This window comes from Ochlerotatus camptorhynchus, unplaced genomic scaffold (genome assembly GCF_037179485.1).
Source record: "Ochlerotatus camptorhynchus isolate MF236.1 unplaced genomic scaffold, CSIRO-AGI_Acam_v1.1 ptg000246l, whole genome shotgun sequence".
Taxonomy (NCBI): Eukaryota; Metazoa; Arthropoda; class Insecta; order Diptera; family Culicidae; genus Ochlerotatus; species Ochlerotatus camptorhynchus.
In genome coordinates, this window is record NW_027040736.1 from 2417347 (window position 1) to 2434671 (window position 17325).

The 17325-nt window shown below is 38.6% G+C and overlaps 1 protein-coding gene across 1 annotated transcript in view; it reads left to right on the forward strand.

The window, feature by feature from the left end:
- The window catches only part of LOC135704714 (uncharacterized), a 30413-nt gene extending 16179 nt beyond the window's left edge, over window positions 1–14234 (forward strand). The window contains exons 2-3 of the mRNA XM_065226197.1: window positions 13262–13453; window positions 13521–14234. Coding sequence (XP_065082269.1) covers window positions 13262–13453; window positions 13521–14000 — 672 coding nt within the window. The 3' untranslated portion in view covers window positions 14001–14234. The remainder of the gene's footprint in view (window positions 1–13261; window positions 13454–13520) is intronic.
- The last annotated feature ends 3091 nt before the right edge of the window (window positions 14235–17325 follow it).

Below are 17325 nucleotides of genomic sequence, written 5' to 3' on the forward strand. Positions count from 1 at the left end.
GGGAGAAATCTTCCATTTTTGTAAATAAGAAGAGAAAATATCTAAACTTTTCTGAAGTCTGCTGCAAATAACACGAAGACTTCTTCCTTTAGCGGAAATGCCTGTGTCATCAGCGAACAAAGATTTGTGGCAACCCTGAGGCAAATCAGGGAGGTCCGAAGTGAAAATGTTATACAATATAGGCCCAAGAATGCTACCCTGAGGAACTCCTGCTCTAACAGGTAGTCGATTAGATTTGGAATTTTGATAATTTACCTGCAGAGTTCTGTCAGTTAAATAATTTTGAACTAATTTCATAATGTAAAGTGGAAAATTAAACTTTTTCAATTTAGCAATCAAACCTTCATGCCAAACACTGTCGAATGCTTTTTCTATGTCTAGAAGAGCAACTCCAGTTGAGTGGCCTTCAGATTTGTTTGAACGAATTAAATTGGTAACTCTCAAGAGTTGATGAGTAGTTGAATGCCCATGGCGAAATCCAAACTGCTCATCTGCAAAAAATGAGTTCGTATTGATGTGAAGCATCATTCTGTTCAAAATTATCTTTTCAAAAAGTTTACTTATTGAAGAAAGCAAACTTATTGGACGGTAGCTAGAAGCTTCAGCTGGATTTTTATCCGGCTTCAAAATTGGAACAACTTTTGCATTTTTCCATTTATCAGGAAAGTATGCCAAATGGAAACATCTGTTAAATAATTTTACCAGGAAAGACAAGGTACTCTCTGGGAGTTTTTTGATGAGGATATAGAAAATTCCATCATCACCTGGAGCTTTCATATTTTGAAATTTTTTAGTTATAGACCTTACTTCTGTCAAATCAGTCCCCCAGAAATCATCAAAAATATTTTCCCGAGAGAAAATATTCCGAAAATCCCGAGCAACCTGATTCTCAATAGGACTAGTAAGACCCAAACTGAAATTATGGGAACTCTCGAATTGCTTAGCAAGTTTCTGAGCTTTTTCCAAATTTGTGATCAAAATTTTACCACCTTCTTTAAGCGCTGGAATTGGCTTTTGAGGTTTTTTCAAAATTTTTGTGAGTTTCCAAAAGGGTTTGGAACTCGGGTCTAATTTAGAAACATTATTTTCAAAAGTTTTGTTCCTCAGGGCAGAGAATCGCTTTTTAATTTGTTTTTGCAAATCCCGCCAGATAACTTTCATGGCAGGATCGCGTGTTCTTTGAAATTGTCTCCTACGGACATTTTTAAGACGGATCAAGAGCTGAAGATCATCGTCTATTATAATTGAATCGAATTTAACCTCGCATTTTGGTACTGAGGCAGCTCTTGCTTCAACTATAGAAGTAGTCAGAGATTCAAGAGCATAATTAATTTCATCTTTGGTTTGCAAAGGAATGTTTGGATCGAAGTTATATTCCATAAATGTTCGATACTGCTCCCAATCAGCTCTATGGTAATTGAAAGTAGAGCTGTTGGGATTACAAATTATTTCTTGGGATATTTCAAAAGTTACTGGAAGGTGATCAGAACCGAAGTCAGCATGGGTAACCAATTGGCTACAAAGTTGACATGAATCAGTTAAGACCAAATCAATAGTGGAGGGATTTCTTGCAGAAGAAAAGCATGTTGGGCTGTTTGGATATTGAATAGTGTAATAACCTGCAGAACAATCATCAAACAGAATATTACCATTGGAATTGCTTTGAGCATTATTCCATGAGCGGTGTTTTGCATTAAAATCACCAATAATGAAGTATTTAGACCTATGACGGGTAAGTTTCTGGAGGTCACCCTTGAGAAAATTCTTTTGCTGGCCTACGCATTGGAATGGCAAATAGGCAGCTATAAACGTAAGTTTTCCAAATTTTGTTTCAACAGAAACTCCCAAAGTTTCAAAAACTTTGGTTTCAAATGAAGAAAGAATTTTATGTTTGATTCGTCTATGAATAATGATGGCAACGCCACCACAGGGTCCATCAAGACGATCATTTCTATAAATCAAGTAATTTGCGTCCTTCTTAACCTTATGGTCAGGTTTAAGGAACGTTTCAGTTATAACGGCAATATGCACGTTATGAACTCTCAAAAAATTAAATAGCTCGTCTTCATTATCTTTAAGAGATCGAGCATTCCAATTTAAAATGTTTAATGCTTTAAAATCCATTACTGAATTTTAAAGTCATGACAATATTATTAGCAAATTTTACTCCAGTTTGAATAGCATCAAACATGGTGTTAGATTTAAGCATATCAGAAATCATGTCAATTAATGAATTCTGTAAAAATTCCATTTTAGGGGCAGTAATGCTTCCTAAGTCAAAATTGTCAAAATTTCCGTTAGAACGTTGGTTAGTATTTTGATTTCTACCCGTTGCAATAGCAGCATAGGTAGCTCCATTAACTCGCTGAACATTGTTAGCAGCGAGGGGAGTAGGTACAGATGAAACATTTGAAGCAGGGGTGATATTTGTACCTACGGGTACGAATGTAGAATTTGTTCCTCGCTGACCGTTGTTAACAGCAGAGGAATTTGTACCTGGCCGGAAACGTGGAGCGTTTCCTACCTGTCGGTTAGAACGAGATTGTAGGATCGCTTTGCGAGTCTTACATTCCCAAAAATTGGATTTGTGGTTTTCACCACAATTTGAACATTTAAATTTCCTAGGATCTTCCTTCACAGGACAGTCGTCCTTTGCGTGAGAGGAATCACCACAATTCATGCATTTAGCTGGCATGTAGCAATTTTTAGTTCCGTGACCCCATCCCTGGCACTTACGGTTTTGGAAATTTCCTCCAGTCTTCCTGAAGTGTTCCCACTTCACTCGGACATGGAGCATAAGGCTAGCTTTTTCTAAGGCCTTAAGGTTGTTTAGTTCACTAGACTTGAAGTGAACTAAATAAAAATCATTAGAAATCCCGTTGCGCGAATCGCCAGGACGGGATTTCATTTTCATTTTGATTACTTGGAGTGGCACAACTCCAAGTAATTTTGCCAGTTCATCTTTGATCTGATCCAGGGATTCACCACTGGGCAGTCCTTTCATGACAACCTTGAACACACGTTCAGTTTTGGTGTCGTAAGTAAAAAAAATGTGCTTCTTCTCAGTAAGATACTTGAGAAGACATTTAAATCCGTCCAAGGTTTCAGCCAATACACGGCATTCACCCCGACGTCCAATTTGTAGTGAAAACCTAACTTTCACGAAATTCAAAAGTTCCATGCGAAGAGCATGGAAATCGGTAGTGGTTATCACAATAGGGGGAATCTTTTCCTTCTTGGCATTAAGCCGGGAAAGTTTACTAGAATTTTTCTTGGATGATGGATCATTCTCATCATCCGTGAGCAAATCAAATTGATTACTCAAATTAATTTCTTCAGAAGGGGGGTCAAGAGTTTGCCCCTTTTTTTTTGCGTTTAGGCGCCATGGCGGCAGTAAATTTTTCATCCAAATCGACTTCCAAGCAGATTACTATAAGAATCTGAAGGATCGAAGAAGAATTTTCCAAATCGATATCCAAGAAGGATTACCTCGGGTAGGGTCCAAACAAGGATCGAAGAGGAATAAGAGGAGTTGAACAAGGTAGAAATTTTTTTTACAGGTTGAGCACTGAAAAGTGCTGTTTAAATTTGTTGTAGCTTTAGGTAGTAGTAACACTTCCTTAAGCAAAAAGCAAATAGATCCGCACGGCAAGAGAGCACGATGCGGACTGATGATTGATTTCATTGATTCCTTACGGATAACGGTCATTTGAATTTTTACCGACTTTTTCAGCAATTCAAAAACCCAGTAAAAAAATACTGACTCCTGTAAAAAATCTTAGTGTGTATGTCCCGATCGATTCGTACAAAAGTTTCAATGCGCCGCCTGTTCGGAAAGGATTCCCCGTGACATGAGCGAGCGTCACTACGCGAAGTATGCCGGCCATACCTATCGGGTTGATATCGATCCAGTGATCGATCTGTACGACGAAACTACTGCCACGGCGATTGTAATCCGCTCCATGAAAGTGCAGCGGCAAGTGACGATCTACTGCGACAAATGCAACGTGCCTAAGAAATCGGCTTTCAGATTAGTATTCCACCGGTTGGTTTGGCAAACACGACCAGTACTCGCACTGTCTGGTTCTGCAGAATAATAAGAAGAAGCTGGAGCAGACAAAACTGATATCCGGCAGCTTGGGTGGATCCTTCCAGTTCCGCTACGGAGGAGTGAATGTATACCAGCATACCGAGTATGGCCGGGTTCTGTTTGGCGTTCAACAACGATGTCTATGTCTTCTCGGTCGCGAATGACTGTGACTTACAGCGTTGCCAGGATGTTTTAAAGCTTATCGGTATCAAAGGTTTTAAAAAATCGGTATTGATCGGTATTTACTATTTTAATTATTTTTTTATTTTATTTTTTTAACTTTTGGACTATGATCGGAAAATTCCGGTAGAAAACTCCGCGGAATGTTTGAATTAGCTTCTGGAGGAAGCCGAAAAAAATCCACAGGAAGAAGGAAGAAGTTTTCCTGGAGAAAATTTGAGGAAAGTTCTGAGAGAAGTCGGAAAAACATCCGCGGAACTTCTGAGACGTAAATTGAGAAACTTCCGGCGAAAATTTTAAGAAACTTTCAGAAAAAATCGGATTTCACATTCAAATGAAGGCAGAAAATTTTCGGAAATTGCAAGTCAATTCAAGAAGTAGCCATTTCCAGGGGAAGCCAGAAGAAGCTTGGAAAAACCTTCCAATAGAAGTGAAAAAAAAAACCAACTGGACAAAATTCGAGAACTAGGCGAAAAAAATTTCTGGGAGAAATTTAATTAATAAAAATAAACTTCCAGGAGAAGACGGAAGAAGCTTCCTAGAGACGCAGGCAGAAAATTCCTAAGGTATATTGGAAAATTCTAGAGAAAGTCAGAAGCTATAGCGCTTACGGAACAGTCGAAAGAAACAAGGAGGTAATTCCGAAAGAAAGAGCTCCTGGGGGATATTCTAATGATCCAGAAATTTTCTTAATGGTCATAAATATCCCTGAAGACCCCGCAATGCCCCTGAAGTTTTTAGGACATTCCTGAAATGTATTTAGGGATTTTATGCTGTTTTAGAGTACTCTGATCATTTTTGAAATACTTGGAACTTCCCTAATTATAATGAAACTACCGGAATATCTCTTATGAACTTTGAAGGTCTCTAGACTTTCTTGAAAATTACGAAATTTCTTAAGCGCACAATTTTCTTGAATTTATTGTAACATTAGCATTGAAGTTCTCTGATCTTCCGATTTTTCTAATTTTTAAAAGTTATCGGCACTACCATTAATAAGCACGGAACTTCCCATAAAATGTTCTCACAATGTGCTTATGTTCATGTAACTTCCCTTACGTTTCTTAAATTTGCATTAACCCATCGGAACATTGCTGAATTTTTTGGAAATTGCTTGAGTTTCTCGGAACTCCTTTAAAATTTCAGCGATGTGCTGACGTTCTCGGAGCTTCCTAAAGTTCTCAAAATTCTCCTGAAATTAATGAAACTGTTCTGAAAACCTTAAATTTTCCAGAAGTTCTTTGGACTTGTAAAGTATCCAAAATATTTATGATGTATCCTTAAGTTCACTGGAGTTCGCTTGACCGGGTTTTAGAATTTTAACAGAAGTTATTGAAACATTCTTTAATTTATCGAAACTTACTCAAAAGTCTGAACTTTTCCGAAGTTTCAAAACTTCTTAAAAGTTCCTGCAGCTAGTTTGGATCTGCAATCAAAATCTGGAAGCATCCCTGAAGTTCCTGAAAAGTTGAAAAAAAAACTGGCGGGAGAAGATGGAAGAATCATTCGAGCGAAGGCTGAAGAAGCTTCCAAGGGAAGTCGAAATAAGTTTCCGAGAGGAATCAGAATTATCAGAAAAAGCCATCGACTGTTTATCGATTCATGGGTAGCCAAAAACGGTTTGGAAATTGAAACATTAATCGAAAGAGTATCCATAAGACATGTTTGAAGATGATTTTTTAGAATTTTAAAGGCCTAAAAAATTTGAGTTATTCAAAAAGATAAGTCTTTTACAATAATTTTCTCCAAAATTCGAGCGCGAGCAGGCAATAATCATTTTGATTATTTAAAAAAAAAATCGGTATAAATCGGTATAAAACCTCAAAAATCGGTATTCTTAGGAACCTTATCTGTATATCGGTATCTAGTTCGGAAATCGGTATAAATACCGATAAATCGGTATATCTGACAACGCTGGTGACTTAGGCTTCTAGCACGGACTGAAGAAATCTGTAGCAACAATTGCAACAAGCGCGAGTCATTGACAGCTCAACATCGTTTACTTGTAAGCAAATGTTAACCCGATGTGTTCATCCCTAATCATTTTGGCCTATGATCTTTCATTATACAAAAGAAGCGGCTCTCCCTTTAAATTTTCGTTAGAGAAAAAGAGATAACAGGTGGTACCATAGAGGTAACTCTAAGACCACTGGGTCCCGAAGAAAATCATTATTATTTTTGGCTCACTCAGTACCAGAACAACGGTCCCAAGCAGTCCCAAGCTATTTCACTCACCCCTGCATGTTCTGCATGAATCCACACACCCCTGATGTTATCTGTCAAACTTTCATAGCGAATCAAAACAAACATAGTGTAGTAATAGAATTTCAACTAGAATAGGGTACGTTAATCGTTTGCTTGGGACCAATAGGCTACTAAAGTGGTGAGCCAATTTAAAATCGTTAGTTTCGTATTGATTGTTGGTGGTACCCCCTAGTTTAATCTAGTACATATGAGTAGATAGTGTTGCCGTTAGGTACACTCGAAAATTGTAAATGTAAGTGCGTCAAATCAAATTTCGAGCCGCTCCGTCTGTCGACTAACTGGCGAAGAAATCATTTAAAATAATGTGGTTCGCTGTAATAGAATTTTCTTAGAAGCTTTTGCCATCATCCACCAGATGGGATAGTATTTTTGTTTTGATTTGAACATAGTTGGTTTTGTGTGCAATATGATCTTTGACAGTGTGCAAAGAGTGTATCATTTTGTCATTTTTTATGCATTTCAGTTTAGAGTAGAGTGAAAGAGATAGAACCAAAACATTCTAGTACAATCCATTAGTAGTGTTGCCATGTGGTACAATCCAGTAGTAGTGGTGTTGCCATGTGGTACACTGAAAAATTGCAATAGCAGGTGCGTCGCCAAAGTTTTCGAGCTGCTCCGTCTGTCACTTCGTTTGTGGTTTCAGGCTAGCGAAGAACTCCAAAAAGGGAAAAGTGGTAGGATCTGGGCCTGTGCGATAAGCAGCCTCTCTCTCTCGCTCTGACCAGAAGTGAACTGCACCTGTGGTCAAAGATTTTTAACGCGATTTATAAACTCAAATAAATTATAATGATTGTGATTATATTCAATAAAGAGTATGAAGTGTTTTAATTATATCCGCTTTTTATATAATTTAATTTGTTACTTCCAGATAGCCCAATAAAGCAAAACAAATCAATAAAATGTGTACTTTTTACTCATCTACAGAACCATCAAGAAGGGTATTTTTTTTTTTGACGTTTTCATCGAATACTCATTAATGAGTAAAGTCTGTTTTACTCATTTCATGAGTTAAGCCACTTTTCTTCAAAATGGGTCTTTTTTTACTCTTTAATGGGTACTTTTAAAATAGCGTGTGGGATCGAAGTGAGTACCAGAGCTGAGCCAAAGTTGAGCACGTTATTTCGGGACCTTCTTGTCTTAGAGTTACCATAGAGGTAACTCTAAGACTAGTAGGTCCCGAAGAAACGTGCTCAACTTTTTGGCTCAGCTCTGGTACTCTCTTCGGTCCCAAGCTAATCGATTCACCCCTCGAAACATAGGAAAAACCAATAACCCCTCATTTTATCTGTCAAACTTTCATTGCGAATCAAAACAAACATTGCGTAGTACTAGAATTTCGACTAGAATGGGATACGTTAATCGTTTGCTTGGGACCAATAGGCTAGTCAAGAAGTGTGCCAATTTAAAATCGTTAGTTTCGTATTGATTGTTGGAGTTACCTCTATGATAGTACCAAAACACTCTAGTACATTTAGTGTTGCGATGTGGTACAATCCATTACTGGTGTTGCCATGTGGCACAATCCAGTAGTAGTGGTGTTGCCATGTGGTACACTGAAAAATTGCATTAGCAGGTGCGTCACCAAAGTTTTTGAGCCGCTCCGTCTGTCACTTCGTTTGTGATTGAAATAATGTGGTTCGCTGTAATAGAATTTTCTTAGAAGCTTGTGCCATCATCCACCAGATGGGAAAGTATTTTTGTTTTGATTTGAACATAGTTGATTTTGTGTACAATATGATCTTTGACAGTGTGCAAAGAGTGTATCATTTTGTCATTTTTTATGCATTTCAGTTTAGAGTAGAGTGAAAGAGATAGAACCAAAACATTCTAGTACATTTAGTGTTGCCATGTGGTACAATCAACAATCAATACGAAACTAACGATTTTAAATTGGCTCACCACTTTAGTAGCCTATTGGTCCCAAGCAAACGATTAACGTACCCTATTCTAGTTGAAATTCTATTACTACACTATGTTTGTTTTGAGTCGCTATGAAAGTTTGACAGATAACATCAGGGGTGTGTGGATTCATGCAGAACATGCAGGGGTGAGTGAAATAGCTTGGGACTGCTTGGGACCATTGTTCTGGTACTGAGTGAGCCAAAAATAATAATGATTTTCTTCGGGACCCAGTGGTCTTAGAGTTACCTCTATGGTACAATCCATGTAGTAGCAGGTGCGTCACCAAAGTTTTCGAGCTGCTCCGTCTGTCACTTCGTTTGTGCTAATAGGCCTTCTTAATGGGAACCAAACGATCGATTCAACCTCTGGTGGTGAATAGAAGAACGTCAAAAAGAGTGTTGTGAGCAAAAATTTTTGCCTTGAGGCATAGGAAGCGGAACACTTTTTTACACAAACGAAGTGACAGACGACTAACTGGCGAAGAAATCCATTAAAATAATGTGGTTCACTGTAATAGAATTTTCTTAGAAGCTTGTGCCATCATCCACCAGATGGGTTAGTTTTTTTTTTTGTTTTGATTTGAACAAAGTTGATTTTGTGTACAATGATTCTTTGACAGTGTGCAAAGAGTGTATCATTTTGTCATTTTTTTATGCATTTCAGTAGAGTGAAAGAGATAGAACCAAAACATTCTAATACATTTCGTGAAAATGCTAGTACAATCCAGTAGTAGTGTTGTCATGTGGTACAATCAACAATCAATACGAAACTAACGATTTTAAATTGGCTCACCACTTTAGTAGCCTATTGGCACAAACGAAGTGACAGACGACTAACTGGCGAAGAAATCCATTTAAATAATGTGGTTCACTGTAATAGAATTTTCTTGGAAGCTTGTGCCATCATCCACCAGATGGGTTAGTTTTTTTGTTTTGATTTGAACATAGTTGATTTTGTGTACAATGATTCTTTGACAGTGTGCAAAGAGTGCGTATCATTTTGTCATTTTTTTATGCATTTTAGTTTTGAGTAGAGTGAAAGAGATAGAACCAAAACATTCAAGTACATTTGGTGAAAATGCTAGTTCAATCTAGTAGTAGTGTTGCCATGAGGTACAATCCAGTAGTAGTGGTGTTGCCATGAGGTACACTGAAAAATTGCAATAGCAGGTTAGTCACCAAAGTTTTCGAGCCGCTCCGTCTGTCACTTCGTATGTGCTATTGGTCCCAAGCAAACGATTAACGTACCCTATTCTAGTTGAAATTCTATTACTACACTATGTTTGTTTTGATTCGCTATGAAAGTTTGACAGATAACATCAGGGGTGTGTGGATTCATGCAGAACATGCAGGGGTGAGTGAAATAGCTTGGGACTGCTTGGGACCGTTGTTCTGGTACTGAGTGAGCCAAAAAAAATAATGATTTTCTTCGGGACCCAGTGGTCTTAGAGTTACCTCTATGGTACAATCCAGTAGTAGTGGTGTTGCCATCACAAACGAAGTGACAGACAGAGCGGCTCAAAAACTTTGGTGACTAACCTGCTATTACAATTTTACAGTGTACCACATGGCAACACCACTACTACTGGGTTGTACCAACAATCAATACGAAACTAACGATTTTAAATTGGCTCACCACTTTAGTAGCCTATTTGTCCCAAGCAAACGATTAACGTACCCTATTCTAGTCGAAATTCTAGTACTATGCAATGTTTGTTTTGATTCGCTATGAAAGTTTGACAGATAAAATGAGGGGTTATTGGGTTTTCCTATGTTTCGAGGGGTGATTCGACTAGCTTGGGACCGAAGATAGTACCAGAGCTGAGCCAAAAAGTTGAGCACGTTATTTCGGGACCTTCTGGTCTTAGAGTTACCTCTATGGTTGTACCTTGTACCACATGGCAACACTACTACCACAAACGATGTGACAGATGGAGCGCTCGAAAACTTTGGTGACTAACCTGCTATTGCAATTTTTCAGTGTACCACATGGCAACCACAAACGAAGTGACAGACGACTAACTAGCGAAGAAATCCATTAAACTAATGTGGTTCACTGTCTGTCACTTTGTTTGTGCTTTTTTACTTTTCCTGATAAATTGATTCATCTGAGATGCTCCAAAACTTCTTCTTCTTCTTCTTCTTCTTCGCATTTCAAGCTTATTGCATATCGCATATTAGCTTATTGCGTGCTCTCAACTTAGTGTTCTAGATGCACTTCCACAGTTATTAATTGAGAGCTTTCGATGCCTGTACCATTTTTGCATTGGTATAGATGTGTGGCAAGTCCAATCATTCTTCTATGTCCAGGGAAGTCGAGAAATTTTCCAATCCGAAAAATTCCTAGACCGGACCGGGAATTGAACCCAGCCACCTCCAGCATGGTCTTGCTTTGTAGCTGCGCCTTTACCGACTGAGCTAAGGGAGGGCTCCAAAACTTCTAATAGTTGAAAAATTTAATTCTGGAACGTTTTTACAAAAATCCTGCTGGTGTACAGAAATATTTTTGTGCGAAAAATCGAAAATTAGAAAAGTGACTTAGTGGTTATGATCTTCCGGATTTCTTGTGTGTGGATAGTTAAGGTACAAATCAGTTCAGATCTGTGGAAAATCGTACAATATGATAATAACCGATAGAAATTGGCAAGATGTTGAATGAAAAATGCTTAAATTTGCGTTGTGAAAAATAGTTATTCTGATGTAAACAAACGGTTTGGTAAACTTCTCGAACTCGCGTGGCGCACTCAACGTTGATGGTGCATTAAAAAGGCGTATAGGCTAGTCAAGTAGTGAGCCAATTTTAAATCGTTAGTTTCGTATTGATTGTTGTTATAACCACAAACGAAGTGACAGACGGAACGGCTCGAAAACTTTGGTGACGCACCTGCTATTGCAATTTTTCAGTGTACCAGATGGCAACATCACTGCAGCTGGATTGTACAACATGGCAACACTAAATGTACTAGAATGTTTTGGTTCTATCTCTTTCACTCTACTCTAAACTGAAATGCATAAAAAAAATGATACACTCTTTGCACACTGTCAAAGATCATATTGCACACAAAATCAACTATGTTCAAATCACAAACGAAGTGTCAGACGACTAACTGGCGAAGAAATCCATTAAAATAATGTGGTTCACTGCAATTGGCAAATCAAAGTTGGTACTCGTGGAGAATAGAAGAACTATGAGAGTGATGATGGTTTCAAAATTTTACACCGTGAGGTATACGAGTGCAATCTTAAAATGCTTTTATTTTGCAAATGGAGCATTTTATTTAAATCTGGTTGGTGCTATGTTAGTAGAAAACTTAAGGACTACTCAATAGACAAATAATATAGAAAAATTAATTTCTTTTCAGATTTTTAGGTGTACACATAGAATTGAGCTTTTCTACCACTGTAGCAGCAACCAGATGTAAATAAAATGTTCCATTTGCAAAATAAAAGCATTTTAAGATTGCACTCGTATACTTCCCCGCGGAAAATTTTGAAACCCTCATCACTTTTATAGTTCTTCTATTCTCCACGAGCGCCAACTTTGATTTGCCAATAGAATCACAAACGAAGTGACAGACGACTTACTGGCGAAGAAATCCATTTAAATAATGTGGTTCACTGTAATAGAATTTTCTTGGAAGCTTGTGCCATCATCCACCAGATGGGTTAGTTTTTTTGTTTTGATTTGAACAAAGTTGATTTTGTGTACAATGATTCTTTGACAGTGTGCAAAGAGTGCGTATCATTTTGTCATTTTTTTATGCATTTCAGTTTTGAGTAGAGTGAAAGAGATAGAACCAAAATATTCTAGTACATTTGGTGAAAATGCTAGTTCAATCCAATAGTAGTGTTGCCATGTGGTACAATCCAGTAGTAGTGGTGTTGCCATGTGGTACACTGAAAAATTGCAATAGCAGGTTAGTCACCAAAGTTTTCGAGCCGCTCCGTCTGTCACTTCGTTTGTGATAGAATTTTCTTGGAAGCTTGTGCCATCATCCACCAGATGGGTTAGTTTTTTTGTTTTGATTTGAACAAAGTTGATTTTGTGTACAATGATTCTTTGACAGTGTGCAAAGAGTGTATCATTTTGTCATTTTTTTATGCATTTCAGTAGAGTGAAAGAGATAGAACCAAAACATTCTAATACATTTTGTGAAAATGCTAGTACAATCCAGTAGTAGCAACAATCAATACGAAACTAACGATTTTAAATTGGCTCACCACTTTAGTAGCCTATTGGTCCCAAGCAAACGATTAACGTACCCTATTCTAGTTGAAATTCTATTACTACACTATGTTTGTTTTGATTCGCTATGAAAGTTTGACAGATAACATCAGGGGTGTGTGGATTCATGCAGAACATGCAGGGGTGAGTGAAATAGCTTGGGACTGCTTGGGACCGTTGTTCTGGTACTGAGTGAGCCAAAAATAATAATGATTTTCTTCGGGACCCAGTGGTCTTAGAGTTACCTCTATGGTAGTGTTGCCATGTGGTACAATCCAGTAGTAGTGGTGTTGCCATGTGGTACACTGAAAAATTGTAATAGCAGGTTAGTCACCAAAGTTTTCGAGCCGCTCCGTCTGTCACTTCGTTTGTGGTTCAAATCAAAACAAAAATTCTAGCCAATCTGGTGGCTGATGGCACAAGCTAAAGAAATTCTATTACAGCGAACCTTATTATTTTAATTGATTTCTTCGCCAGTTAGTCGTCTGTCGCTTCGTTTGTGGTTATAACTCTGTAGTCTGGACGTACTATACTATATATAATAATATAACAATAATAGTTAATAAAAATAATAATTTGTTTTCTATCATTTCATTACAGGAAGAGAGAAAAGCTAATGGAAGGATAATAGCAGTTTGCGTTGCATTATTTCTTATATTCCTCGGTCTATACCATGCGTGGCTTCGAAGAACTGCCGTTGTAGCCGGAGTTATAGTGCCGGTGTTAATCATGCTCCTTTACACTGCGTGGGTACTTTATTCCGCAAAGCGACACAAAAGGAAGATGATGATGGTAAGCCCTCACGTGCTGAAAATTGTTTTGCACCAAGAATTATCAATGACAAGTACATTTTTTTTAGCTTCGGAATGCTGCCTCTATGAATTCCGTCAACGGCATAGACAAAGATTCTGTTTCCATTCCATTGGATGAAACAATCAGAGGAAGAGAAACTATTCAAAGCTCAACGTCTTGTATTAATCCACTAAAAACCAGTGTCGTGAAGTATTCCAACCTCAACGAAATACCTGCTAGCACTTCCCGCAACCATTCGAAGGACATCAACATTCGAAAACACGAGCATGACAAAAACCGTACTGGTGGACATCATTCTTCTAAGCCGTTGGCTAAGGTCCTTCCAAGACAACAATCATCGATTACTCCAACGAGCTTGAAAGAGATTCCTCAACAACGGAGATTTTCATTAGATCCACATGCAGCTCATTTGATTCTTAAAAACGATCTCGATAAAGAACGACATGGTAGCTTAGGACGAGTTGACCAACCAAAACATTTCAAGAGACCTAAAACTAGCAAGGAAAAGGTTGCTTTTGCAGTTTAATAACGGTTGTAGCAACTTATCTCAGAATACGAATTATGTGCAATAAAAATTCTTTCTGGCTTGGGGGCCATTATAATTTAAATATCCCTTATCAAGAAGAAGCATATTGAAAAAAAATGTAGCGGTTTGGAAATTTGCAAATGATTAGATCATCGGTAGGACAAAATAAAATTCATTTTATTTAGAGTATTATGTGGACCCTTACTTTATAAAACATCGTCAATAAAACATATAAGTTACGGCTTACCTGCCATCATATAGCTGGCCCGATTTATCCCGACGGGGCGACGATGGCGGCGGTGGTTGATTTTCGTTCTGATTCACGTCGTCTCCAGACACGGTCTGTGTCGTGTCGAGAGTCTCCTCTCCTTATTCACTGTGGGCTGCCTAGCAGCGGTCCTTTACTTTTAGCGGGGGGTAAAAGCGAGGCTCCTTTTTCTGAACCCCCCGGCGACGATGGTGACGAATTACTGAACCAATTACTCACCGTAGAAGATCCCGGTAGTAGCCACAGTGAACTACCCAGGCGAACACTTCTTCGGTTCGGCCTGCCTCGTCCCTCCTTAGCTCTACTGGCTGAGCCACCGCAGTGAGGACGGCGGGTGTTTTGGATTAGCCGAGGAAGCGAAAGACGAGCGCCACGGAAAACGGCACTAATGTAGTATATATTATGGAATAATTTATGTTATACCGTTTATACCGTTTACCGTAGTACGCATCTCTCCTTAATCCATCTCTTTTTCGTGCCTCTTTCGGCAGCCATTTTCCTTTTTACACTCTGTATAAAAACTTCGAGCAATAAAGACGCGTGTGTTATAACTAGCGAGTTATTTTGTCTTTATCCGAAACATCCGGTTGTCCCAATAGGTTATGGGCCCAGAACCGGTTCCGTGTTGCGTCGCGAAAGTGATATAGGTGTTGATTGTGTCGGAAACGAGAAGTTAAGTGTTTTTGTACTGCATAATGGCGGATTCCATGCAAGACGAAATTCGCCGAGTCGCCATGTTTGATGGCCACAACTTCGTCTCGTGGAAATTTCGAATGCTGACCTTGTTAGAGGAACATGACTTGGTCGAGTGTATCGAGGTCGAAATTAACGACGTAGAGGAGTTAAAAGTGGAAGAAGCGGATTCGGTTCAAGTGCAGCAGCAGAAGCAAAATGCTCTCGTGAAACGTCAGAAGAAAGATAAAAAGTGCAAATCTATCATCGTGTCTCGAATTCACGATGACCAGTTAGAGTTGCTTCACGGGAAGAGCTCCGCGAAACAGATGTGGGATACATTAGTGCGAATTTTCGAGAGGAAAAGTGTTGCAAAACGTATGCAATTGAATCGCGAGCTATTCGAACTACGCCACTCGGGTGGTCCGTTACAGGATTATTTTGTGAAATACGATCGGCTCATTCGTTTGTTTCGGAATGCTGGTGGAAAAATTGACGATATCGACGTCGTGTGTCGTTTGCTTTTGTCACTGGGTACTGAGTACGACACGGTCGTGACTTCTATCGAGAGTCAGCCCGAAGAGCAAATAACGATGGAGTTCGTTAAGTGTACACACCAAATTTCTTAAATCTTGTTCGGTACTTTTTTTGCTGGATTCGTTCTGTAAAATGTAATTTTTGCCGATATCTTTGTAAAAACTATTGATTTACCAATTTTCCGCAATCAAAACTGCTGAATTTCCGTAATTTATAGAAATCTACCGAAAACTGTAAATCAAAATTACTGATTCAAATTGTAAATTGCTGCAATTCCGCAATACTCTAAACATTGTGACGAATGTGCTGTAAACATAACCTTTTACAAAAACAAACAGCAGTAATGTACCAGATTTTTGTAAAAAATACAGAACAGATTTTTACACTTCACACTGTAAAGCTTTGCTGTCATTTTGAAGTTGAGTGTTCTTCAACTATCCTTTGTGACTAGTAAGTATGTTACTTTTTTCCTATAATCCGTCGAATTTACATCGAAAGTATTAATTATATAATTCTTTTTCATTTCTGGGCCAATTGCTTTCAGACGACATGGACATTAAATGGCCAAATGTCACACAAAAACCTCGTCCACAACAACAAAAATCGAATTTGTGCACGGTTCGCTACTGGGTCGCTAACCACGGTCAGGTTCATACTTTATATACGGACACACGATGAAAATGTATGTTATTAGATAATAAATAAATGATTAGTCAAATGAATCTTCAGGTTTGTTGTTAGAAATAAATAATTAATTATTCAATAAAAATCATGTTATTAATTATTAATTCAGGCAAATTAAGTACAGCCATTCGGTAAAAATTATACCGAACGCTATATTGCAAACTTCACCGATCATTCAGCAAAATTTACAGTCCTGGTCAGTACATTTTGACAGCTCACAAAGGGAACAAAATTTACCGAACGGATTGTAAGTTAAAAAAATTACCGAACAGATTACCGAATGTTCAGCTGTTCCATATTCGGTAAAAAATTACGGTATACTGTAAAAAAATCTTAGTGTGTAGACTTCTCGACGAAGAGATAAAGCGAAAGTCGATCGCCGCGAGTGATGTTTGTGGAGAGAACGAATCGGCTGCCTTCAGTGGTAGTGGTAAGGCTGCTCGCAACCCGAAGCTGAAAAAGAAGAAAGTCTTCAAGTGCTTTGGTTGTCAGAAAGAGGGGCATAAACTTGCGAACTGCCCCGACAAAGAAAAAGAGAAGAAAACAGTGAAATCGTCGGCTTTCAGCGCGGAACCGAGCGACAACGGTGTGGTGTTTCTGATTGGTGAAGGCAAAAGAGAGCCACCGATGAACCGAGTGCAGTGGTTCGTGGAATCTGGTGCTACCGAACACATATGCAATGACAAAAGCTTGTTTTCGAAGCTTTCGTTGTTGGAGAAGCCGATGGAAATAGCCGTGGCGAAGAACGGCGAGTGGGTAACAGCCAAATATGTTGGGGATGTGCCTGTGTTGTCAGTGGTCGATCAAAAAGTAGTCGAGTCTACAGTGAGCCGAGCGTTGTTTATTCCGGAGGCAAGATGCAATTTGTTTTCGATAAGCAAAGTTGAGTCTGCCGGTATGAAAGTAGTGTTCGCGAATGGTCGTTTGGAAATACTTTACGGATCGAAAGTCGTAGCTACTGGTGAAAGGCGAAATAAACTATACTGTGGACCGTACACGATTGCTTTTATTGACAATAATCGTATTGTCAATACATTAAATATTGACGTCAATACATCGGTATTGACAATATTTCTGTATTCACATCATCAATATTAATGTCAATAATTCCCCTTCGCGTCAATATATTGATACGTGTGGGGTTTGCTTACGAGCTGAACTTTT